The sequence below is a fragment of the Balaenoptera physalus genome (genome assembly GCF_965194825.1).
Source record: "Balaenoptera physalus genome assembly, chromosome: 14".
NCBI classification, from domain to species: Eukaryota; Metazoa; Chordata; class Mammalia; order Artiodactyla; family Balaenopteridae; genus Balaenoptera; species Balaenoptera physalus.
In genome coordinates this window covers 50875967-50901718 of record NC_138893.1, presented here as the reverse complement: position 1 = coordinate 50901718, position 25752 = coordinate 50875967, and the positions used below count along the sequence as shown (strand labels likewise).

General features: G+C 44.8%; 2 protein-coding genes across 10 annotated transcripts in view; one reads left to right on the top strand and one right to left on the bottom strand.

The window, feature by feature from the left end:
* Positions 1-14090, top strand: part of WNT8B (Wnt family member 8B) — a 30684-nt gene extending 16594 nt beyond the window's left edge. Inside the window, exons 2-6 of the mRNA XM_082425423.1 lie at positions 8685-8718; positions 9478-9616; positions 10445-10570; positions 11335-11477; positions 11689-14090. Of these exons, the coding sequence (XP_082281549.1) occupies positions 8685-8718; positions 9478-9616; positions 10445-10570; positions 11335-11477; positions 11689-12234 (988 nt within the window). The 3' untranslated portion in view covers positions 12235-14090. The remainder of the gene's footprint in view (positions 1-8684; positions 8719-9477; positions 9617-10444; positions 10571-11334; positions 11478-11688) is intronic.
* Positions 1672-25752, bottom strand: part of SEC31B (SEC31 homolog B, COPII coat complex component) — a 46008-nt gene continuing 21927 nt past the window's right edge. For 2 of the 9 annotated variants that reach the window (XM_082425110.1, XM_082425111.1), the window contains exons 17-26: positions 25397-25542; positions 24510-24683; positions 23836-23997; positions 19921-20098; positions 19190-19498; positions 18903-18961; positions 18513-18614; positions 18064-18180; positions 17537-17608; positions 16186-17308 (exon numbers count right to left, since the gene is read on the bottom strand). In XM_082425110.1, the coding sequence (XP_082281236.1) occupies positions 17129-17308; positions 17537-17608; positions 18064-18180; positions 18513-18614; positions 18903-18961; positions 19190-19498; positions 19921-20098; positions 23836-23997; positions 24510-24683; positions 25397-25542 (1499 nt within the window). In that variant the 3' untranslated portion in view covers positions 16186-17128. Of the gene's footprint in view, positions 7880-11006; positions 11164-14086; positions 15258-16185; positions 17309-17536; positions 17609-18063; positions 18615-18902; positions 18962-19189; positions 19499-19920; positions 20099-23835; positions 23998-24509; positions 24684-25396; positions 25543-25752 lie in introns of those variants that run through there. The other 7 variants (XR_014253456.1, XR_014253457.1, XM_082425112.1 and 4 more) reach the window with 7 other exon arrangements.

Genomic DNA, 25752 nt, shown 5'->3' with positions numbered 1-25752 from the left:
AAGTAGGAATATTTAATGGGAAATGAGGTTGGAAAGGTATGTAGGGTCAGATTATGGAGGGCCTTGAGTGCCCAGAGTTGGAGAACTACAAAAGATTCTTGAGTAGGATGACATCGGAATCAGGCTTTCAGAAGACTGATCTAGCTGCAGACTCTACACTGAATTGAATGGGATAAAAAATGTTATGTAGAGAAGTCTATTAGTGGAGCTTCTACAGTGGTCTAGGTCAGAGGCCACAACTAAGGCTGTGACAATGAGAGTCACCGAGGTAGCAAGAAAGAAAAGAGGGAACTGGTATGTAAAAAATATTATAAAGGTAAAATACGCACAGGTCGTAATAACTGATTGTATGCTGAGAATGGATTGAGAGAGACTGGGGAAAAAAAACTAGTAAAGTCAGGAGAAGTGGCTAATTTGGCAGGGAAGATGAGTTAACTTTTAAACATACTCTCCTCCATTGTTTACTGGCCATTTTTATTTCTTTTGGGATTTGTTGTTTGTGTCCTTTATTTTTTTTTTAAGTTCTGTGTTTGTTTTGTTCTTATTAATATGTAAGAGCTCTTCATGTGTCATATATTGTAAGAATTTCCCCCAGTTTGTCATTTGTCCTATACAAGTATTATCTCATCTGACCCTCTCAACAACCCTCTGAGATTGCCACACCATCCCCACATTAGTTATGGTTGAGGTAACTGAGCACAGACTAGTCTCTTCCCAGGGTCAAATAGCTAGTAGTGGCAGAACTGGGACACCGACTCGCTGGCTCTAGAACTTCCTCTCTCAGGTTTTCTGCCTCATAATAAGGCAAATTTAGTAATAGTTTCCTAGAAAAGCATCTGTAGTTTTAAAAATTTTTAAAGAAAATAGAAGGATATATTGAAATCTTTTTTTTTAAAAATAAATTTATTTATTTATTTTTGGCTGCATTGGGTCTTCATTGCTGCATGCAGGCTTTCTCTAGTTGCGGCGAGCGGGAGCTACTCTTCGTTACAGTGCACGGGCTTCTCATTGCGGTGGCTTCTCTTGTTGTGGAGTATGGGCTCTAGGCATGCAGGCTTCAGTAGTTGTGGCATGCAGGCTCAGTAGTTGTGGCTTGCGGGGTCTAGAGCACAGGCTCAGTAGTTGTGGCGCATGGGCTTAGTTGCTCTGTGGCATGTGGGATCTTCCCAGACCAGGGCTCGAACCTGTGTCCCCTGCACTGGCAGGCAGATTCTTAACCACTGCACCACCAGGGAAGTCCCTTGAAACCTTTTATAGTATTTTCTTTACATGAATCAACTTAATTGTATGTATTTGTGTTTCTCTTTTTCTTGGTGACTCTAGCTAGAGATTTGCTGTTTTACTATCTTTCAAAGACAGCTCTATAAAACTACTGTTTTTCTGTCTTCTAATTCTTTAACTTTTGCTTTTATCTTTTTGATTACATTACCTATTTTTCTTAGGTTCACTTTGCTGATTTCAAAAGAACACATAGTAAATTTTTTTTAATTCTTAAAAGGAGAGTTTTTCTCTCAATATAACAGTGATTTTCAACCAGCATGAGAGTGGGGATGGAGGCTAATTATAATCTCCAGGAAGACTTTTTCACAGATAATCTACTATTTTCTTGTCTCTTGCACCAACTGACCACCCCACCCCAACCTTTGAGGATTATACTGTTATTGAGAGTGCTTTCTAATAGCTGTGTGCTTCCCTTGTAAGAAAAAACTCAAGTTTTAACCATCTCCCATAAGAGTTCGTATGACATTCTCATTGTTAATATTTTGGAATAGGCATTGGAGTTATTTGAAAAGTGTGTGTTTTAATATTAAATAGTTAAAATTAAAAAAAAATAAACATACTGTCCTCACAATTTGATACATTCCCAGGAGAGAAGTCTAGCATTCATTTGGAAATGCAGCTCAGAATCTCAAGATGGAAGTCAGGGTTGGAGGTAAAGATTTGGGAGATATTGCATAATCATGGTGGTAAGACCTTGGGCATGAATGAAGGATTCTCTCCTTTCCCCCATCTCTCTAGATTGCTGTTCCTTCTGAGTTTCCTCAGATGATACTTCTTCCTGCTCCCACCCCTAAATGTGAGTTCCTTTGTTCTTTCATTCAACAAATACTTATTAAATGCTTACTATCCTCAGGCACTGTTCAAGGCACTGATAATACTTGGTGAACAAAACAGACCAAAAAAAAAACCTGCCTAATGAAGCTTACAGTCTAGTGGAAGGAGAATATACAAATAAAGATGTAAAACCTAGTGTTCAGATGATGAAAAGTGCTGTGGAGAAAAATGGAGCAGAGAAGGGTGGGGGAAGTTTCAATTTTTAAATAGATGATCCAGGAAAACCTCAGGAAGAATGACACATTTGATTAAAAGGCCAGTGCAGGTGAAGCAACAAGCTGTGTGGCTATCTGAGTAAAAAGCATTCCAGGCAGAAAAGACAGCAAGTGCAATGGCCCAGAGGCTGGAGAGTGCCTGGTGTGTTGGAGGAACAACAAGGGGACCAGTGTGGCTGGAGCAGAGTAAGTGAGGGGAGAGTAGTAGGAGATTAGGCCAGAGGCCTAACTGGGTGTCAGATTGTATAGGCTCTTATAAACCACAATAAGAATTTGGCTATCATTCTATGTGAGATAAAAAACCACTAGAGGATTTTGAGCAGAGAGTGGCAAAATTTGATTTATATTTTAAATGGATCAGTTTTTAAAGGGGTCAATCATTTTGAGCATAGATTATGGGAGAAAAAGGGTGGAAGCAAGGGGATCAGTTTGCAGGCCTTAATGATAATCTAGGCATGAGATAATGACAGCTTGGACCAGGGTGACAGCAGTGAAGGTATTGGGAACTGGTTAGAGTCTGGATATAATTTGAGCTGGAGCTGGCTGGAGCTGGCCGGAGGTGATGACAGACTGAATACAGGATGTGAGAGAAAGAAAGGTCAAAGATGACTCCAAGATTTTTGTCCGGCCAATGGAAGAAAGAACTGTCCATTCCTTAGATAGGGAAGACAATGGGAGGAGCAGGTTTGAAATGGTGGCAGCGAAGATCAAGAGATCAGTTTTGCACGTGTTAAGTTTGAGCTGCCTATTAAAGGTTGAAGTGGAGATGTGAAGAATATAGTTGGGGGAATTCCCTCGTGGTCCAGTGGTTAGGACTCCATGCTTCCACTGCAGGGGGCCCTGGTTCAGTCCCTGCTCAGGGAACTGAGATCCTGCAAGCTGTGTGGTGCAGCATGGCCAAAAAAAAAAAAAAAAAAAAATTAGGACTCAAACCCTAGTTCTTTAAAAAAAAAGAATATAGTTGGATATGCAAGTCTGGAGTTTAACAAAAGGTCTGAGAAGAGTTGGGAGGGTCCAGAAAGACATAAACCCTTTGACTGACACCCAACCTGGGTAGTGTCATCAGCAATTGTACGTATAGGGAATGGGAAGCTTGCACCTTCGTCTAGTAGTATGCTGCTTGGACCACGTTCTGTAGAGCTGTCTCCATCTTCCTGTTTGTTAGCATCTTTCCTTTAATCATATTACTGTCCCTAGGTGGCACCCATACAAACACATAAATTCTTTCCTCTTTTGCTCTCCTCACATTACACACTCACTATGCTTTCTGTAATCCATATTCTATTTTACTCCTCAAAAGGACACCTTGCCATCATCTCATTAATCAAGAACAAGAACAAGCACCCTCCTCCTTTGGTGCTCAGCGCAAGGACATACTGGAGTCTTTTCTTCATACTGGATACAAGTAACCTCTGCCATGTGGTTCAAATATATCTGCAAATACCTCGGGGGTTAACAACCCAAGTCAACTTACGGGAATATTGTCCCAATAAGGCCTACAGTTGTGTCATATGGCAAGTGCTCAATTACATCTCATTGATTAATCAACTAGGCTATACCAGCATATCATACAAATCTTTACATACTGTAGGATCTTCGTGGAAAGAAGAATCTTCTAGCATCTCTGCTCATCACTCTCTGTGACTTCAACTCAGTGTCCTCTCAAAGGAAGTCTCTTGACCCAGGCTCACCGCTAAGCTTTCTCCTTTGGCTGCCACCCAGTTTTCATTTTGTTGCTTTGTTTTCTTTCCTGATACTGTCTGTATGTCTTGTGGAATGGGAACTAGCCTCTGTCTGGCCTGGTAATGTACAAAAGTCTTCAAAAGTTATCCCTCACATAAAGATTGCCCTTCTGAGACACAGCAAGCTCAGGCTTCTTTATCTGAGGCACAGGAACTGGCTGGCTTATCTGACACTAATCTTTAAGGATCAGAAATTTATCTCCAAACCCATAATGGCTTTGGCAATTATGAGTTCATTCACATCATTTTGAATTTATTTTTATGCTTTGCTGGTACTACTGCCCCCAAGAGAGTACTGCTTCTTTTTATTTACTGCTTCTTTAATTTTGCTTGCCAAGCATTAAAAGTAGGCCTTGGTTTTGCTAGACTCTGTAGTCTTTTATGATTTTCTAAAATTCTGTTACATTTCTTTCTGAACCTTTTCCATCTTCCCTCATATGGCAGCATCTCAGTTTATTGATACTGTTTGTCAAAAACTACCCGTATTTTAGGTGTTGTGTGTGTTCTGTATGATGCCAGTCAAGCTATTTTGGCCTCTGATGAGAAACTGAACTTTCTTAGCCTTTTTCATTTCCAACCCACTTTCTGTGATGGCCAGCATCTTACTGGCCTTTGGAAATGCAGGTTACACCAACTTTCATGGAATAATACATGACGATTCCCATGTTACTTTCTCCCATTATAATGGAAAAAGAAAGATAATAGGTAATATGTTTGGATTAATTTTCAAATGCCTATACTGAAGTCCATTTGCCAAATCTCTGGCACTCTAGATTATGTATATATATTTTTAATTTTTGTATAATTATAGATTTGCAGAAGGTTGCAAAGAAACATGCAGGGAAGTCCCAGACACCCTTTCCCCAGCCTCCCCCAGTGTTAACATCTTACAGCTATAGTACAATATCCATGAAGCTTATTCAGACTTCAACCAGTTTTACATACATTTCTTTGTGTGTGTGTATGTATATATGTATGTATGTGTATAGCTCGATGCAATTTTGCCACATGTATAGCTTTGCAAAACCATACCACAATCAAGACACTTTACCATAACCGCAAGACTGTCTGGTGTTATCACTTTATAGTGGTATCCATCCCCTATCCCTAACCCCTGGTAACCATTAATCTAGTCTTTAGCTCCATAATTATATATTTAACCATTGCTACATAAATGAAATCATGCAGTATGTATCCTTTTGAGATTGGCTTTGATCACTCAGTATAATTTCCTTGAGGTTCATCCAAGTTTTTGTGTGTATCAACAGTTCATACCTTTTTGTTGCTGAGTAGCACTCCATGGTATGGATGTACCACAATTTTTTTAACCAGTCACCCTTTGAAGGACATCTGGGTAGTTTCCAATTTTTGGTTATTCTGAATAAAGTTGCTATGAGCATCTGAATACAAGTTCCTGAGTAAAAATAAGTCTTCATTTCTCTGGGATAAATGCCCAAGAGTGGAACTGCTAAGTAGTGTGGCAAGTCCATTTTTAGTTTTGAAAGGAACAGCCAAACTATTTTCCAGAGTCAGATTATTTATTTTTGGAATTTAATTATGACTCAATCCCTAGAAAGTTATTCCACTGTTTACCTCTTTCTGATTAGAGAACTATCCTTCTCAGAGTCCTGTGGAGTCAGATGGACCTGGATTCAGATCTTGCTTCAATCACTAATTAACTGGGTGAGCTTGAACAATATATTTAACTTTTTTGAGTCTCAGATTCCCTATTTGAAAACTAGGGATAACAATGCCCAAGATAGTAAGGATTTAACAACATCAACATGTAAAATACTGAGAGTAGAGTGTCTGGTAGACAGTAGCAAGTTAATGCTAGCTCTCTTCCCACTCCACAGCAAAATAACGATCAAACATTACTCCCAACATCTTTGGTATTTGAAATTTTAAAAATCCAAGCAAAGCATAATACTAGCTCCTTTTGTACATGTTCTTTTTTTTTTTTAACTAAATTAAGTAGATTCCTTATGCAAAATTTTTCCTTGGAAAAACCATTTTCCCTTTCTTCCTCTCAATTATAGACTTGCTTTATTGTGCTTCACAGATCTCGTATTTTTTACAAATTGAAGGTTTATGACAACCCTGGATTGAGCAAATCTATTTGTGCCATTTTTCCAACTGCAGTTGCTCACTTAGTGTTTCTGTGTCACATTTTGGTAATTCTTGCAATATTTCAAACTTTTTCATTACTTTTATATTTGTCATGGTGATCTTTGATGTGGGAATTCCCTAGCGGTCCAGTGATTAGGACTCATCGCTTTCAATGCCATGGGCCTGGGTTCAATCCCTGGTCGGGGACCTAAGATCTTGCAAGCTGCTCAGCGTGGCCAAAAAAAAAAAAAATTGATGTTACTATTGTAATTATTTGGGGGCACCACAAACAATGCCCATATAAGATGGCAAACTTAATAAATGTGTGGGTTCTGACTGCTCCACCTACCAGCCATTCCCATCTCTCTCCCTCTCCTTGGGCCTCCCTATTCTCTGAGACACAACAATATTGGAATTAGGCCAATTAATAACCCCACCATGATCTCTAAGTGTTCAAATGAAAACAAGAGTCACCTACTTTCAATCAAAAGCAAGAAATTTTTAAGCTTAGTGAGGAAAGCATGTCGAAAACCAAGATAGGCCGGAAGCTAGGCTTCTTCCCCAAACAGTTAGCTGCATTGTGAATGCAAAGGAAAAGTTCTTGGAGGAAATTTAAAGTGCTACTCCAGCGAACACAAGAATGATAAGTGAAACAGCCTTATTGCTGATACGGAGAAAGTTTTAGTGGTCTGGATAGAAGATCAAACCAACCACAACGTTCCCTTAAGCCAAAGCCTAACCCAGAGCAAGGCCCTAACTCTCTTTAATTCTATGAAGCCTGAGAGAGGTGAGAAAGCTGCAGAAGAAAAGTTTGAAGCTAGCAGAGGTTGGTTCATGAGGCTTAAGGAAAGAAGCCATCTCCATAACATAAAAATGCAAGGGGAAACAGCAAATGCTGATATAAAAGCTGCAGCAAGTTATCCAGATTCCAGATCTAGCCAAGATAATTAATGAAGGAGGCGAAACTAAACAACAGATTTTCAATGTAGATGAAACAGCCTTCTACTGGAAGAAGATGACATCTAGGACTTTCATACCTAGAGAGGAGAAGTCAATGCCTGGCTTCAAAGCTTCAAAGGACAGGCTGACTCTCTTTTAGGGACAAAGTCAGCTAGTGACTTTAGATTGGAGCAAATGTTCATTTACCATTTTGAAAATCCTAGGGTCCTTAAGAATTATGCTAAATCTCCTCTGCCTGTGTTCTATAAATGGAATAACAAAGCCCGGATGACAGCACATCTGTTTACAACATGGTTTACTGAATATTTTAAGCCCACTGTTGAGACCTACTGCTCAGAAAAAAAAAAGATTCCTTTCAAAATATGACTGCTCATTGACAATGCACCTGGTTACCTGAGAGCTCCGATGGAGATGTACAGTGAGATTAATGTTGTTTTCATGTCTGCTAACACAACATCCATTCTGCAGCCCATAAATCAAGGAGTAATTTTCACTTTCAAGTCTTACTTAAGAAATACATCTTATAAGGCTATAGTTGCCATAGATAGATTCCTCTGATGGATCTGTGCAAAGTTAATTGAGAACCTTCGGAAAAGGACTCACCATTCTAGATAATTAAGAACATTCATGATTCATGGGAAGAGGTCAAAATATCAACATTAACAGTGGTTTGGAAGAAGTTGATTCCAATCTTCATGGATGACTTTGTAGAGTTCAAGACTTCAGTGGAGGAAGTAACTGCAGATGTGGTGGAAAGAGCAAGAGAACTAGCATTAGAAGTGGAGCCTGAAGATGTGACTGAATTGCTGCAATCTCATGATAAAACTTGAACGGATGAGAAGTTGCTTCTTATGGATGAGCAAAGAAAGTGGTTTCTTGAGATGAAATCTACCCATAGTAAAGAGGCTGTAAATATTGTTGATATGACAACAAAGGACTTAAGACTATTACATAAATTAGTTGATAAAGCAATGGCACTGTTTGAGAGGATCGGCTCCAGTTTTGAAGGAAGTTCTACTGTGGGCAAAATGCTATCAAACAGCATTGCATACTACAGAGGAATCATTCATGAAAGGAAGAGCCAATCAATTCGGCAAAATTTACTCTTAGTTTAAGAAATCGCCACAGCCACCCCAACCTTCAGCAACCACCTCCCTGATCAGTCAGCAGCATAACATCGATGCAAAACCCTCTGCCAGCAAAAAGATTACGACTCGCTGAAGGCTCAGGTGATGGTTAGCACTTTTAATAATAAAGTATTTTTTAATTAAGGCACTCACATTGTATTTTTTTAGACATGATGCTATTGCATACTTAACAGACTACAGTATAGTGTAAACATAACTTTTATATGCACTGGGAAACCAAAAAATTCACGTGACTGGCTTTATTGTGATATTCACTTTACTGCAGTGGTCTGAAACCAAACCAGTAATATCTCTGAGGTGTGCCTGCACATTTGCTGAAGTAATTCTCACAACTCTTGGCAGCAGAAATGAATTGGTGTATCTCTATTATGTTCTGTGGTTTTTCTCTCTTCCAGGTCAGTGAACAATTTCCTGATGACTGGTCCAAAGGTAAGAAAAAAAATTCCTTTGATTTATTTGGATTTCACTCAGCTTCTTGACTGAAGACTACACATGTCAATATCTTTTATTATATCTTTTATTATGCTGTATATATTATAGGCAGAAAAACTGTGGCACAGAAAGGGTTAGGGACACACCCGAAACCCCACAGCAAACTAGTGTCAGAGCCAGGACAAGAACTCAGGAATATTGACTCTGAATTTATGGCCAGAATTTCCAGAGCCAGAAAAGTTTTCTTTCACAGTGTCAGGCTACAGTCACCCATCCTTCTCAGTGCAGGGTGGGAGGCTGTCTTCCATCTTTAAAGTGCTGGCATTGTACTACATGATCTCTAAGGACATTTTCAGCTTACAAAATGTTCTCTTCTAAGCTAGTAGTAGGATGAAAACAGCTGAAAAATCATGAATTATGTAATTGAGGCTCATTTTGGAGTGACAGAATAGTATAATGAATAGAGGCAGTGAGGTCTAGAGTCTAATGAAACTGATTTTCATTCCTACTTCAAACATTTGCTAGTGGTGGGACTTTGGGCCAACTGTTTTACATCACCTCTCTGAGCCTTAGGTTTCTACCTAAGTTTATTTGTGATGTTATTTGTGATGTTAAAAGCATATTTAAAGTGCTTACTCTGTCATTATTTTGGAGGGACAGGAGTGCACAGGAAAAGAGGTGCTTGGCCACTTTAGGGCAAATGCCTCCCAAGTTCAGTTGCTGTGAGTCTGAAATTTGACCCCTGTGTCCCTGCAGGCTTACTTGATCTACTCCAGCAGCGTGGCAGCTGGTGCCCAGAGTGGTATTGAAGAATGCAAATACCAGTTTGCCTGGGACCGCTGGAACTGCCCTGAGAGAGCCCTGCAGCTGTCCAGCCATGGTGGCCTTCGCAGTGGTAAGGAAAGCCTCGGCCACAGCTCCCTGGACCCCCTGGCCACAGGTTAGAGCCCCACTCTCCAGGGATGGCCCCCTGCCTCCTCTACACCCTTGTTCCTCAGCTGGTCTCTGCTCTCAGGTCATCTCCCTCTCCAGGATCTTCTCTGTTCCTTCTCCAGCTCCTCTTTCCTACCTATAGAGCTTTTTTCTTTCTTCCCCAACACCCTCACTGCTCAACAAATGGACCTTGCCTCACCCCCAATCCTATACCACCCTCAATCTCCTGGCTGGCTAAAGGCTTCCTCAAAATATAAATAAGGTAGGTAGGGGTTGTAAATCTTCATGCCTCTTAGCGCCTTCCTTCAGCAGGCTTAGCAGAGAGGTACAGGGCAAGTGGGAACTGACTTGGAGCCCGGATTCCCATGGAGAAGATAAAAAGCGGCCATGGAAGGAAATGAAAGAGCTGCCAATCAGTGGTTCTTTTCAAGACTAGCTAGCACCTGCCTCTCAGACTTCAATGTTCCAGGAGGAAGTGGGGATGGTTTCTTTACAACCTGACCTTCAGATTCTCCCCCATTTCTTTCTTGGGCTCTTTCCCACCTAAATCTCACCCATATCAACAATAATCTAGCCACTCAGTCATAAAATGTGTGACCCGAAAAGATGGGAAGGAAGAAGAGCAGGGCTGAGACCAGGGCTGGAGCAGACCCTGGAAGAGAGTAAGGTACATTATAAAGGTGGGGAAATAGAATGGAGCAGGGAGAGGAGGGTATAATGATGGTATTAAAGGTATGTCTTTGGGCTGTAACTCCTCCCTCTAACTCACTCAATTTTTGGTTCCTGTCAGCTAATCGGGAGACAGCATTTGTACATGCCATCAGTTCTGCCGGGGTTATGTACACTCTGACTAGAAACTGCAGCCTTGGGGATTTTGACAACTGTGGCTGTGATGACTCCCGCAATGGGCAGCTGGGTGAGTAGTGATCTTGGGAGTGGGCAGGACAGCCCAATAAAGTTCACTTAAGTAATGAAAAGCTTGGTGGGTACTTGGTGGGGTGAAGAAGAGTTGTATTCTTCTAAATCTGAGGAAAATCAGGGCGAACCAGTTTGAGCCCAAACCCTACAGTGACAAACCAGGCTAAATGTAGCTGGGGACCCTTCTCTGACTGGGTGGTTTCCTTAATTTAAACACAATAACGATAAAGGAAGAACCCTCCCTTCAGAATCACTCCTATTACTGTCTCAAACATAGGGAGAACGGCCTTCCATGCTGCCTATCCCTGTCTCCTTTCCACTGTTTACCTCCACTATCCTTTCCAACCCTCTGCCCTGCAGCTCAACTGCCAACTGCTGTTCCATATTATCTCAATTGCCCTTCTCTCTCCCCCTCAACGCTGTGTTTTCCTCACCTTTTTTGCACCATCATGTCCCTTCCAGAGGTCAGTCGCTGGCGGAGGTCTGCACACTCTGACCAAAGGCCAGAAACATAGTAACGGGGTGAGCAGGCACCTGCCTCACTTGGCAGCTACTTAAGTCCTGGAGTCCTGGGCACGGGATTGGCTGAAGCTGGAAGTAGGAGCACAAAGGTGGCAAAAACAAATCTAGGGTGAAACTAATTTGGAGACAGGGCACTCGCCCCACCTGAACCCTTCCCCACCTCAGATCCCCCAAACCCACTTAGAACCAGCAGCCCAGGAGGCTCCGGGCCGACCTTTCTTCCCACCGCATTTTTTCCAGGGGGCCAAGGCTGGCTGTGGGGAGGCTGCAGCGACAACGTGGGCTTCGGAGAGGCAATATCCAAGCAGTTCGTCGATGCCCTGGAGACAGGACAGGATGCTCGGGCAGCCATGAACCTGCACAACAACGAGGCTGGCCGCAAGGTGAGTCCTGCAGCCCCTGGGGTCAGGCAGCTGGCTCCATCCACTGTCAGCCCTAGGTGCGGACGGCTCTTCAATTCATTCATCAGATTGGGGAAATGCGGCATCGAGGCGGCTGGCCACGTAGACTAGCTAGAATCCTCGCAACCCGCCAGAGGGTGACACTCCCCAGGCGCTTAATCCCTGGCCCGCTCACTCCTAGCTCTCTTCCCAGGCGGTGAAGGGCACCATGAAACGCACGTGTAAGTGCCACGGCGTGTCTGGCAGCTGCACCACGCAGACCTGCTGGCTGCAGCTGCCTGAGTTCCGAGAGGTGGGCGCGCACCTGAAAGAGAAGTACCACGCAGCTCTCAAGGTGGACCTGCTGCAGGGTGCTGGCAACAGCGCGGCGGGCCGCGGCGCCATCGCAGACACCTTTCGCTCCATCTCCACGAGGGAGCTGGTGCACCTGGAGGACTCCCCAGACTACTGCCTGGAGAACAAAACGCTAGGACTGCTGGGCACCGAAGGCAGAGAGTGCCTGCGGCGCGGCCGGGCCCTGGGCCGCTGGGAGCGCCGTAGCTGCCGTCGGCTCTGCGGGGACTGTGGGCTGGCGGTGGAGGAGCGCCGCGCCGAGACCGTGTCCAGCTGCAACTGCAAGTTCCACTGGTGCTGCGCGGTCCGCTGCGAGCAGTGCCGCCGCCGGGTCACCAAGTACTTCTGCAGTCGCGCGGACCGGCCGCGGGGGGGCGCGGCGCACAAACCCGGGACAAAACCCTAAGTGTCCCCTTCCGCACTCTCCTTTCCCAATTTGTCCTTGGCTTCTTTTAGAGACCCCAGTAGTAGAGGAATCTAGGGAATAGGGACCCCACACTACCAAGGCCAGGGATCCCGAGAGGGAGAGAGACGCTGCAATCTCTCCTGTGCTTGCCACTTTCCAACCTGTTTCCACAATTCCTCTGCTCTCTCCTCGCGCTGTCTGCATCATCTGCTCACCACACTTAGGTCTGAGAACCCTCTGTTCTGAGATGCTGAGCTATTGATCTTCCTTGGAGTAGGAAGAGAATAGGTGTTCCTCCTCCCGGTCCCAGCTGCCCTAACGCCTGGCCTAGCCTGTGGAGAGCTTAGGAACTGGAAGAACCCTTCCGAGAGATATGCAGGGCCCAGGGAAAACACGGCTTTTTTCTTTTACCCGTCTTCCCCGCTCCCCCCATCCCCTCCCCCTCATTTTTCTGCTGCCAGCTCTCTGCCATTGCCACACCTTCCTTCTGCAGAGGCCCTCCTGTGCTTCTGATTCCCTAACTGCTGGCATAGACTCCCAGGAATCTCTGCTTTCTCTCCCCCCTTTCCTTCCTTCCTTCCCTGAACGGATACTGAGGAAACTGACCCAGGAAAAAGCATGTCTTTGGAGGTTGGTTCCTAGAGGCAGGGGTTGAAGATGGAGGAAATGGGAACCCTAGAATGCTGACTTGCTGAAAACCAAGGGTGCCACTCATCCTTGTGATACCATGTCTCTAATGGACTTTGCCAGTGGGGCAATGACCTTCCTAGACAATCACCCAAGGTGCTCCAGACACATACCCACAACATCTAAGAATGATGTAAGGGCAGACTGCCAGTCATTTCCTACTCTTTAAAGTAACCTCCTCCCTGCTCCTAACCTATAGCCTCCTAGCAACCAACTTTACTTCTTCTCTTTCCCCAAAGGATCTTATTCCCCTGAGCCAAGACTGAGATAAATAAAGCTAATTTCCCATTCAGACCCTGGTTTGCACCTCTGAAGACAGGTCATGAGGAAGGAGAAGCTGGGACCCTTCCTTTTCACTAACCTGGTTCTCAAACAGGCAGGATTCAGGCATTGGATACTTTCCTTCAATACATAAACTTCCTACAATGAAACTGTTAATAATAGGAAGTTCAGCACCTTGAACCTTAATTTATTGCAGTCACTGTGACATGTGCCTTTTTTTCAGGTATTGAACTTATTCTTGGGGATATGGGGAAGAGCGTGTGTAAGATATAACCTCTAGGTCCTCTCCTCCCTCCCACCTTGCCAGGATACTATCCTCCTGTGAGCCTCACTTCCCTGATGGCCTAAGTAGTTATCCTGGCCTGACAGAGGTTAATCTGCCAAGGATTAGTAAATCATCCCCATAAATCTTCCACCAATACATTCACTCAGTAGCTAAGACCTTGCTGCTGGTTGTGCTTGAGTCTTCTGGTTCTCTTCTCAGAAAGCAGCAGTACAGCAGGGACTTGGTGAAATAGGGCTCTGGGAAGGGAAGAACTAATCCCTGACAGACCCTCTGCAGCCCAAGGAGCTTGCCGGTCATCTCCCTTCCCCTAGGCTGGTCCTGGGTCATAGGCACCAGGTAGCCCCGCAGCCCTTCCGGAGCAGAACTGGTCAAATGCTAGACAACTTCATCCCATCTCTTGTAGAGGAGGAGAAAGCACAGAGGAGTGGCTCCAAGTGGGTAAAATGGGTGGAGGCTCTAAAGGCTGACCAGTGACAGTGGAAAGGCTCTCATATTCCAAATTGACACAATGCCCAGGTCAGACCTCAAATCCCTGGCCTCATCCCTACACATCGTCTGGTCCCACTAACACTTACTGAGGAGAGAGGTTCCCCTTACCTCCTTACAGGGAACATGCTTCCTTTCAGGGTCTCCTAGTGCTTCATTTCCAGTTCCATCAGCAAAAGGCCTTTTGCTCCTTCCCTCAGCTTTGATCTGGGCCTCTTGAATCTCCCAACTTGCCCTTCGTCCCTAATCAAGCAGCAGCATGTACTAACTTGGCTGTCTCACTTGGCAGAATTACTTGATAGTGTACAGTAAGAAAATCTGGCAAGGCAGCTAGAAAATATAAAAGTACAATGTTGTAAAGGAAAGCTACATTCTCCAGGAGGTCTCTCAGCATACAAGTAGGAGAACTATTGTGCTCCACATCTGATAACTCCAGGTCAGTACTTGAAACATGTCATGCTGCCAGAAAGTTCTTTCATACGTTATTGTTTTGTATTCCCAAATGGATATGATTGATACCACATTCATTTGCATCTATAAAGAAAACAATACTGAGCTACCTTAGATCTGGATTGCTTTTTTTCCCCCTCTTGCATTATCTATTCATTCATTTATTCATTCAATGAACACCAGAGTGGAAATACAGTGGTGAACAACACACTGACCTCCTGCATTCATGGAGTGTAGGTTCTCTTTTATAATCAATCACCAGTGCTGTGTTCCCCTTTATAAATGTGGACAACCAGACCGGTTGCATGGGAAGACACCTTCGAGGTCAGCTAGTGAAACCTTCTGTTTTACAGATTTAAACTGATGCTGAGAAAGATGTCTGGCTTGCTCCACCAACTAGTAAGGTACCGTGGGGTGAGTCCTGGAACCCAGGCCCCTTCCCTCCTCTTGTGTGCTCTTTAGGAGTCCATCTGTCTCAGCCAGGGGACAGAAGCAGAGGGAGGTCCTGAGAAGTGACAAGGACGCTGGGTGGAGGGGACAAAACACTGTCTCCTTCCTGTCCCTAGCCTGTGAGCCTACACACAGGCAGGGCTTTCTTTTCTTGAAAAGAATCGCAGCCTCAACTGGCCTTAGCAGCAGGTTAGGGCAAAGACAGAGACAGGGTCGTGCTCAGCGCTGGCGTTGCTGGTGGTGGTGGGAGGGAAGGGCAGGCCAGGGCACTCGCCTATTGTGGGTCTGGATTGGATGCTTCCACTCATTCATTTCCTTTTAATTAACCCGCATTCCTGGAGGAGAAATATTTATGTTGGCTCCCATAGAGGCAATCCGCAGACTGGAAAGAAGGGGGAAGAAAGCCTGCCTTAGCAAAACAATATCTCTAAAGAGCTCAAGAAGAGAAAATAAGAGAACAAAATGCCATTAAAATAGCCTTCTACCCCCACCGGAGTCAATGAAAACTTCATTTCACATGCTAATCCCCCACTCCGCCCCCTTCTCTTCTCATAACACCTTTCCCGAAAAGTGTTTGGGAAAAGTCTTCGCAGTCAGTACACAGCTCCCCGCAGCTCAGACTTCTCCTTGTGTTAGTTCAGGGCCCCAAGTGAGGCTCTCGCTCCAGCAGCGGCTTTTTTCTCCCCACCTTTAATTTAAACAAAGACTTCGGAGTTCATCAACCTCCCACTGAAATTCACAGCTGCTGAACAAACTAATCCCCTCTCCCGGCCTTTCTTCCCTTCAATGGGCTCTTGGCTTCAAAGACACTTTGGGAAAGGACTTTGCTGGGGCTCACACTGCTTCATCAATAGAAGTTAGTGCAAGTATTATCTGAAGAGCAAGTGGCTTTACAAACAAATACTGCCTAACAATCCCTTCCTCCCAAACACACACATCTAGCCTGCAGACATGATGCGATCTACAACAGGATTAGAGATCGTACCCCTGGCTTCACACCCAGCCCCTTTTGTGTAGCTGAGCTCAGCCCTGAAGTGGTGTGGGGAAAACCCTGGAGCTGAATGTCAGGCACGGATAGAGACACACACACACACACACACACACACACACACAGCAGAGTGACCATAAACGCTGCAAGGAGAGCCTAATTCAGTGCCACCTCCTTTCTTCAACTCTCCTGACTTCCAATCTGTCCCCAAGCCTCTCCCCTGCCTTATTAGGGTATAGGGAACAAGAACAAAGAGGACCGGGAAGACAGATAAGAGCAAACTAGGACCTAGAGGAGATAATAATTGGGAGATGACAGAGGAAACCAAACTAAAGCAGCTTTATTGTACTTAAAGTACATCAGTGCTTCAAATGCAGAGTCCAACCATGAAAGCGCAGCCAGAGAAGACAGCCCTGAGATGTGTGGGGCTGGGGGAAGAGGGCCTCCAAGCCTTGAAGAACAGTGCTAGAAGACTCTTTCATTAATATGGCTCCTATTCCAGAACCTGGCTTCTAATCACAGAATGAGTGGTCTAGGCCTTGGGCCAGGGATCAGGCAGGCTGAGTCCGGGGCCACTCCCCACAGGTAGTGGTCCCTCTGCTCCTATCCCATAGCCTAAGACAGCTCTCAGCAAGAGGCATCCCATCCACCCTCCACTTCACCTGGCTCACCCTTAACAATGCTGGCAGTTGAGAGGTCCCTTCTTAAAAGGGTCTGAGTTCCTTCTCTTCATTGTGCTCAGCACCCATCCCTCATGTGTATGACTTGTTCAAAGGGTGAACAGCAGTCAACTCTACCCCAGCCTCTGCGGCTCAGAGAAGTATGAACCTGGAAATATGAAGTCAGAGGCAAGGAAAAGGTAAAGTCAGGCTCATAACCCACAGAAGGGGAAAGACAAAAGACCCACAAGATGGGTACAGTCGAGGTAGACTTGGAAGTAACGATCCTGCTCACCCTCTCAGAAGCCACTTAGAATATCCCTGGGGGAGAAGACACACTGCGCCAGACCCTGGTGGAGTACAGTTTTAGGGAAAGTGAAGAAGAACAGGCTGAGAGAGCCCTGAGCAGATCCCAGAGAGCCACGCATAAAGGGGTGGAGAGCAGGCACTCTGCTGGTTTGGAGCCAAGCCTACAGCATCATATACCTGGCAGCAAGGGAAGAGGGCTAGGAAAAACAAACGGAATCTGTTCCGAAATTCCCCTTTCCTGCAAGAAGGAGTTAAGTAACAGTAGAAGTGGCCTCCTGGCAAGAGGAGCTGCCTGGTCTAGATGTGTAGCTTATGAGCGATGGTGAGGACGGACTTCAGGACAGGCATGAAGCTGGAGACCTCGCTGAAGCTGCTGCAGCTCACCACCTGAGCATGCACGGCGAGGCCCCGCTCAAAGCTTCCTGCGTCCACACATCGGGCAACCTCGTGGAGCCCAGCCAGAACAGGAGGCGAGAGCTGTGGAAGGATTAGCCCGCAGTTAGTAAGCCCAACCCCGCCCCTACCCTGGAGGCATGGAAGGGAGAAGAGAGGACTTAAGTTCTAGAGCCCAGTCCAGGCAAGATGTCTATATTCTGTAAGGAACCCAGGGTCAGTGAGTCCTATAGGAAGGGACACTGGGCACCCTTTGGCCATGGGTGAAGGTGGAAGAGCAGGAGGCAGAGGAGCACCACTGACTGTACTTACTGTCCCTTCGCAGAGCTTCTCATATAGACACTCTAGACGTTGGGCTGCTTCATCCAGCTTCCGTTTTGTCTTCTGCAGGGAGGGAAATGGATTCTGATTCCAGCTACTATGCCTAACACTACACAGAACCATAAAGAATCACGGTACCTTAGAGCTAGAATGGCTTAATGCTCTTTCATTTCACGGAGGACAAAAAGGAGACCTGAAGAGGCTAAGTGACTCGCTCAAGCTGACGCAGCCAGGAATGAATGGCAGGTCTCCTCACTCCTGGTCTCACCCTCCTTGCAGTCCTCCCTGCTGCCTTTCCAAGAGCTAAGTCTCAGTACTGTTTGGTCTTGCTACCAAGGAGATAACCTCCAGACCAGACAAGTCCTCCCCAACTCCACATGGACATCAAATAAGTATAAGATACAGGAAGCATGTCCAGGGACAGTAAGAAGAGTCACACAAGGAACTGGTCTACAGCTAAGGGATCCTGGGACCAGCTAGGGTAGGAGGGGAGCATCATGGGGAAGGTTCAGACTCACTACATCAGTGGCAGACAGGGAGCAGCGCTGCAGAAGCGCCTCAAGGCTGATCTTCAAGGACTGATGTTCAGGGGGCAGCTCCTTCCTGTCCATCTTCTCAGGTGGCCGCTGCAGTTGCTGAGGAGGGAGCAGGGACACAGGAGAGAGAGGCAAGCTGTCCTGCTCACGGCTCCCCTCAGAACTAGGCCTCAGTGACTTGGGGGTCACACTGCTCCCACTAGAGCAGAGCAGAGCTGAGGAGGGGCAACCTCCCTTGTCTGCAGTAGGGACACTTGGTATCTGCCCCCCACCCCATCTCCTTCTGCCTCCAACTTGAGGAATAAAGCCATCTACCGTGCTCCCTGCTTTTCTATACCCAAGAAAAGAAGGTTTCCAAGAGGAGGGAAACACATCATTCCTGTCACCTACAGGCTAAGTTCTCCTGGGGCTCCAGGGGGAGCATGACTCACACTGGGGACAGCAGGCTGTGAGGAAAGGACCCCTCGTGGCTCAGGGGTGAGGCACATAACTGGAGCAGTAATTGGTGCTGGGGGCATAAATGTCTCTGGCAACTAAAGAGAGAGAAAAGAAAGGCACGTGAGTCTAAGCTGAAAGACTCCTTCGGCCCTGCTTTGAGGGAGTGGCAGAAATTATGAATGAACGAGGGCACAGAATAATTTGTGGGGAACCTGGAAGTGAGAAGATGGTGAATGTGTATAAGAAGGAAAGAGGAGGGAGCTGAGGGGAGAAGAGTGAGTGGGGAAAGCAGAATGGGAAGGACCAGGCTGCTTTCTGTACGGAACTAGAGTGTGGGTCGTCGGTGAATGTATAAGGGGTTGAGTTGCGGGAGATGTGTTGACCTCTTTCCTCTGGAGGTTTCCCCTGGGCACTGGAGCATTTTCCAAGGAATCTTGAGGTCCTGAATAGTATAAATATAGAGGTATTTTAGGGGCATGATCAAAAACACTGGAATTTTTGGTCTGAAGACCAGGAAAATTATTTTAGTTGGAGTCTGCCACACCTCCCTCCACAGATCAGCCACACTCTGAGTTGACATTCTCCAACCCCAGTTCATTGGCTTGAGGAAAGAGACTCCCAACGTGGTAGTGGGGAGGGGAGGAGAGGGAGGCCATGGGAGAAGAGTGACCTGGTTGAGGAGTCAAGATGCCAGTGGTCGGGAAGGCATCGGCGCATGGAGCACCTGGCCCTCCTGGAGGGTGTGCTGCAGAGAAGGTGACAGGAGGGGCTGGCGGCTGGGAGCTCATAGGGTTGAAGCCTGGTGCTCTCACAGGAAGCAGAGGGAGCCGTCGAGGAGTCTCAGGCAGGGAGGCAGAACCAGCCTGCATAATGTCTGGGGGTGCCGTGGGTGGACCAGGAAGAGGCCATGTTCCAGGGAATCCCACGGGGTTAGGAGCTTGCACCCTTTGCCCTCCTGATAGCTGCGGCTGAGATAAAGCTGAAATGGGGTAGAAACAGGTCATTTGCCACCAAATTTCAATTTGGGAGAGACTCAGAGCACATCAGGGAGGAATAAGGCAGCAATAAAAAAAAAACGATAATAATAATAAATAACTAATACATGTGTATAGAGATCTACCATTTACAAAGTACTTTTAACTATATTCTTTACTTGACCCTCAGAACAATCCTGTGGGGTTGAAATGACCAATAACAACCACTCTCAATTTTCAAAAGAAACAAAGTGGCTAGGTATATTGCCCACAGGTACAAAGCCAGTAACTGACAGTACTGAGAATTCAGACTTCAAACTCTAAGCTCCTCTCACTAGATAGACATACTGCCTCCCAAATCCATTCTGGCCATGCCAGATGTTTTCCTCTGTGCTCCGCCTAGACAGGTCTCCACTCAGTCACTCACCAGGCCTTACCCCAGGGACCACAGGCAAAGACTGGGCTTCCTGGAACCCAGATGGCCTGTAGTCACTTGTATTCTGCATTCTGGAGCCCTGATAAGGACTAGGACGGGAAGGTGTCAAGGGCATCACAAGTGATGACGGAGGTGTAAAAATCCTTGGCCTTGGAGATGGAGCTGGAACCTGATGGAAGAGAAAAAAGGGTCAGCACTTGGAAAGGAAAAGAAAGGTAAGTAACCGAAAACAGAAAAACAACAAAGAAAATGAAACAAAATACTAATTCTTAAAAAAAACCAACAAAATTGATAAACCTTTATAAAGACTGACAAAGACAAAGAGAGAAGACACAATTCATCAAGATCAAGGATGAAGCAGGGAACATTACAACAGACCCTGCAGCCATTAAAGAGATAACAAGGAATACTACAAATAACTTTACATTCATAAACTTGACAACTTAGAAAAAACAGACCAATTCCTCAAGAACCACAAACTACCAAAACTCAGCCAAAATTAAATAGAAAACCTGAATATTTCTTGGATTATTAAATTAAATTAATTAAATTTGTAATTAAAGGAATTAAATTTGTAATTAAAAAGCTCCCCCCCCCAAAAAAAAATCTCTAGGCCTAGGTAGTTTCACTGGAGAATTTCACCAAACATTCAGAGAATTAACACAAAGTTTACATAATCTCTTTCAGAATATAGAAGAAGGAACATTTCCTAGCTCACTTCATGAGGTCAGTACTACCCTGATACCAACACTACAAAATGAAACTACAGACCAAAATTTCTCATAAACTTAGACACAAAAATACTCAGCAAAATTTTAGCAAATCAAATCCAACAATGTGTATAAAAATAATATACCACAACCAAATGAGATTTACTCCAGGTCATGCAATGTATATCATGATATATTTAAAAATCAATCAACGTAATCCACCACATCAACAGGTTAAAGAAGGAAAATCATTTGATCATATAAAATGATGCAGAAAAAAACATCTGACAAAGTTCAACACTGATTCATGATTCAGTACCCCAGGAATAGATGGAAAAACTTCCTTAGCCTCATAAAGAGCAGCTACAAAAAACCTAGAGCTACCATCATACTTAGTGGTGAAAAACTGAATGTTTTCCCTCTAAGACTGGAAACAAGGTTAGGGTGTTCACACTCACCATTCTTATTTTAGTACTACAATAAGGCAAGAGAAATTAAAGGCATACAATTTGGAAAAAAAGAAATAAAACTGTCTCTATTCGCAGATGACATAACTATCTACATAGAAATTCCCAAGGAATCCACAAAACACTCCTAAAGCAAATAAATGAGTTCAGGAATCTCATTTATGAGCATTGAAAAGTCACGTGATACAAGATTAACACATAAAAACCAATTACATTTCTATACACTGATAATAAACAAGTGGAAACCAAAATTGAAAATGCAATACCATTTGATTTCAAATTGCTCAAGAGAAAATTAAATACTTATGTTTGAAATGAACAAAACATGTCAGGAGCTGTATGATGAAAATTATGAAGTGCTGATGGAGACAGTACTGGAGAGACATACCATGTTCATGTATGGGAAGACTCAATATAGTAAAGATGTCAACTATCCCTACATTAATCTATAGTTTTAATGCAATTCCTGTCCATTTCTGCAAGTTTCTTTTTAGATATAGGCAAACTTACTCTAAAATTTATGTGAAAAGAACATGGTCCTAGAATATCCAAAGCAATTTTGAAACAGAAAAATAAAGTAGGAGGAATTACTATTCCCCATGTCAAGACTTACTGATATAGAGGTAGTAATCAAGACAGAGTGGTACTGGCAGAAGGAGAGACACATAGATCAGTGGAACAGAACAGGGGACTGAGAAATAAGCCCATATGAATATGTCTAATTTTTGACAAAGGAGCAAAATCAATTCAATGGAAGAGGAACAGCCTTTTCAATAAATGATTCTGGACATCCATTGGCAAAAAAAAAATGAAACCTGACCCAAACTTCACACTTGCACAAAAATTAACTCAAAGTGGAACATGGACTTAAATGTAAAACATAAAACTATGAAACTTCTAGAAAAAACACAGTAGTAAATTTGGGGGACCTTGGACTAGGCTAAGAGCTCTTAGACTTGACATGAAAAGCATGAGCCATAGAAGGAAAACTTCATAAACTGGCACTTATAAAATTAATTTTTTTTGCTCTGTGAAGGACTCTGTTAAAAAGATGAAAAGTAAAATTCTTACATGGTCACACACACCACACATACACACACACAAATGAGTACATGTAAAACCAGTGAAATCTGAATCTGTGGATTATACTAATGTCAATATCTCAGCCTTGATATTGTACTGTGGTTGTGTGGGACACTGGCATGGGATGTGGTGGGCTTGGGATGCATGAGACTTCCCAATACATTTCATTGTATCTTCCTGTGAATCTGTAATTATTTCAAGATAGAAAAGAGAAAGTGAGAGGAAAGGGGGAGGGGAGGGAGGGAAAGAGAGCCAGCAAGTAGGGAAGGAGGAGGAGGGAGGGAAGAAAATTAGGGTGGGAATTAAAGGTGGGACAGGATGAATCATCAGAACTTTTCTACCTGATACCTTTATCTACAATCTCCCTGGATTTTATTCCCCTCTAGTAGGCTCCTGGTTTCATAAATTAACAGCATCCTATCCATCTGGGCACTGTGGTCAGTCCCCCCATTTAGCACACTCCTCTTAACCATCACCAGTTAATTTCTGTCAATTCTACCTACTAAATATCTCAAATCCAACCTCACTCTCTCGTTTTAGGTCTTTCATTTCCTCATCATCTCTTGCTATAGCTTCCTAACCACCTCTAGCCTTGCCCTTCCTAGACACATAGCTAGTCCTTCCCCTGCATAAGACCATTCAATAGCTCCTGCCTGCCTTCAGGGTCAAATCTAAACTCTTTTTAAAATTAATTAATTAATTAATTAATTAATTAATTTATGGCTGTGTCAGGTCTTCGTTGCTGCACGCCGGCTTTCTCTAGTTGCGGAGAGCAGGGGGCTACTCTTCATTGCAGTGCATGGGCTTCTCACTGCAGTGGCTTCTCTTGTTGCAGAGCACGCGCTCTAGGTGCGTGGGCTTCAGCAGTTGTGGCACGTGGGCTCAGTAGTTGTGGCACATGGGCTTAGTTGCTCTGTGGCACGTAGGATCTTCCCGGACCAGGGCTCGAACCCGTGTCGCCTGCATTGGCAGGAGGATTCTTAACCACTGCGCCACCAGGGAAGTCCCTCAAGTCTAAACTCTTGAACACAGAATGCCAGGTCTCTCCTGATCTAACTACCACTTGTTACCCCAGCTTCATCTAACTCACTCCACTGCCACAAACACCTGTTTTGTAGCCCCATTAAAATGTTAGTCATTCCTCAAATGGGCTCTGCTTACTTTCCTTTCACTGCCTTTGTAGATGCCATTCCCTCTGCCTGAAATAGCCTTCCTTACCTCTTCCTTTGCCTAAATAACTTTCAACCTTCAAGACTCAGATCAAACATCATACTCGTTCTGAAACATTCCCTGAACTTCCCCCGTCCCCCAGTAAATTGCTTTCTTCTGTGTGATCTCATGGCTCTTTAATCATATCCCAATCATGGCATTTATGAATTTTACTGCAGTTAATTTTTACCTATCTTTCCTAGACTAGACTATGAGATAATTAAGGGCAAGGATCATGGTTTGTGTACCTTTCTATTCTAAGTGCCCAGTAGTTGTTCAATAAACAGTTATTAGAAAAATAACTGAATCTATACTTTATGAAGACAGGAATTTTCATCATTTTTTTCACTAATATATTCCAAGTGCCTAGAATCATGCCTGGCACTTGGTAGACACTTAACAGGTATTTTTGAATGAATGAACAAGCAAGATCTTACCTGGTGAGAAGACTGGAATCCCAGTCTGGGAGATGATGTCTCTTGAGAGTGGGGAGCAGCTCCCACAATAACCCGGGGAAAGGGGAAAGGGGGAGACTGCTGGCCCAAGACACCAGAACCCTGGGCATGAAAAAGCCGATCTCTCAGCTGCTGAATTGGTGGCTATAAAAGTTATAATCATGAAGAACTGTGTTAAGTAAAGTTAAAACAAGCAAACATCCTCTCTTACAAGCCTGGCCCCACATAGCATTCAAACTTCAGCCGACCCTCTACATTTCAGCCACCTTAGAGGACTCAAAAGGTCTCTGATTCCTGCCAAACCTTCCTTCTCGCTGTGCTTTCTGCCTAGAATGCCTGACCTCTTCTGGTAAGCTCTTTCTCTTTGAAGGTCCAGCTCAAATGTTTTAACCACTGGGAAGCCTTCTTTGACTTCTCCAGACAAAGCCAGCCCCATGCCTGTGAAGTCCCACAGCGCTTAGTATAATCTTCTGTTACGGCAGGATAAATTATTGACATCTGATTTTCCCCCAAGAGACTGTGAACCTCCTGAGGGACTAGATCTTATTTATCCTGGGAGCTTCAGCATTTAGCATAGTGCCTGGAACATGGAAGTGCTCAGCCAGTGTTAGATGACTGAATGAAATGGTTTGCTCTCTCCACATGCTCCCACTCACCTGAGTACAGTCACTGGGTAGGTAGCTCATGGCAGTGACCAGGCTGCCCTGGGCTGCCAGGAGGTTGGCATACTGAGCGATTCTGTAGGTTGTGGCAGGGCCTGGGCTCACCCCATCAGGACCCCGCAGTAGCTTCAAGCTCTTGTTAAGGACCATCACCTTCTCCATCAGGTCCTACAGGGACAAGGATAAGGGCAGTCAGCCCTCTTCAAAGCACATCCTGCTCTCCAAGCCCAGGCAGCTCAACCAAGGACTTCCCTGCTATGGGTATGAGGGCACCTGGCCATAGCCAGGTGCAGGTAGCAGGTGATGATATATGATATATAAGAGACATGACAGTCAGAGAAGGGCCACTTGGCTTCACTTCCCAAGCCGTTTGGGTCTTACACTCTTGTACATTTCTGCCTCTTCTTTTTGGATTTTTTATCTTTTATGCTAATACATCATCACCTTCAGATTCTGTTATACTCTTATTTCATGTGTGACTTTGTCTCCGCATGAGTCTGTGACCCCCACCTTCTCTGGGTACCCACAGAGTATCTGGTACAATTTAGATACAGGACATTTCACAGAAGCTAATAGAAGGCCCAAGCTCACAATTACTCAAATATAGAGTAAACTTATATACCCAAACCTGAAGTGGGAAAAAATTACGAAGGTTAATATCTAAGCAGCTGCTGCTCAGTCTCCCTTGACTGAGAAAGAAGGAAGATGATAGCTTATCCATGGAAAAGGTCCCAGACTTTAGGGGCCCTAATCTCTTCCCTAACACCCTGATTCCAGCCTGGTTACTCAGAAGACTCACCTCTGATGTCCCTGCAATCTCCACTGCTAGCCCCTCCTAAAGGCCTGGGGTGGGGGACCAGGGCCCTGCAGAGACGGGGTACCTGTAGAGCCATGGGGGATGAAGCCCGGGGGCATTTTTCCCAGCACTCCACCAGCCGCTCCACACTTCCTGAGCACACGTAACAGAGTCTGGCTTCAGAGGTTAGTGCCCTGCCACCCTCCTGCTCCATGCGAGTTCCCAACATGTCTGCAGAGAGACAGAAACTTCTTAAATGGCACAGTTTCCCTGTGCTCCTCCTCCTCCTGTTTGAAAACAGGTGGGGGACCATGAGTTATGGGACAAGTAGCCTCAGTGGCTTTAAGACAACAGTGAGGCTAATCCTGCTCTGCAGTGAAGGGCAAAGCTCTTGCACTGAGATGTGACAAGAAAAAGTAAAAGAGGACCATAAATGCCCTC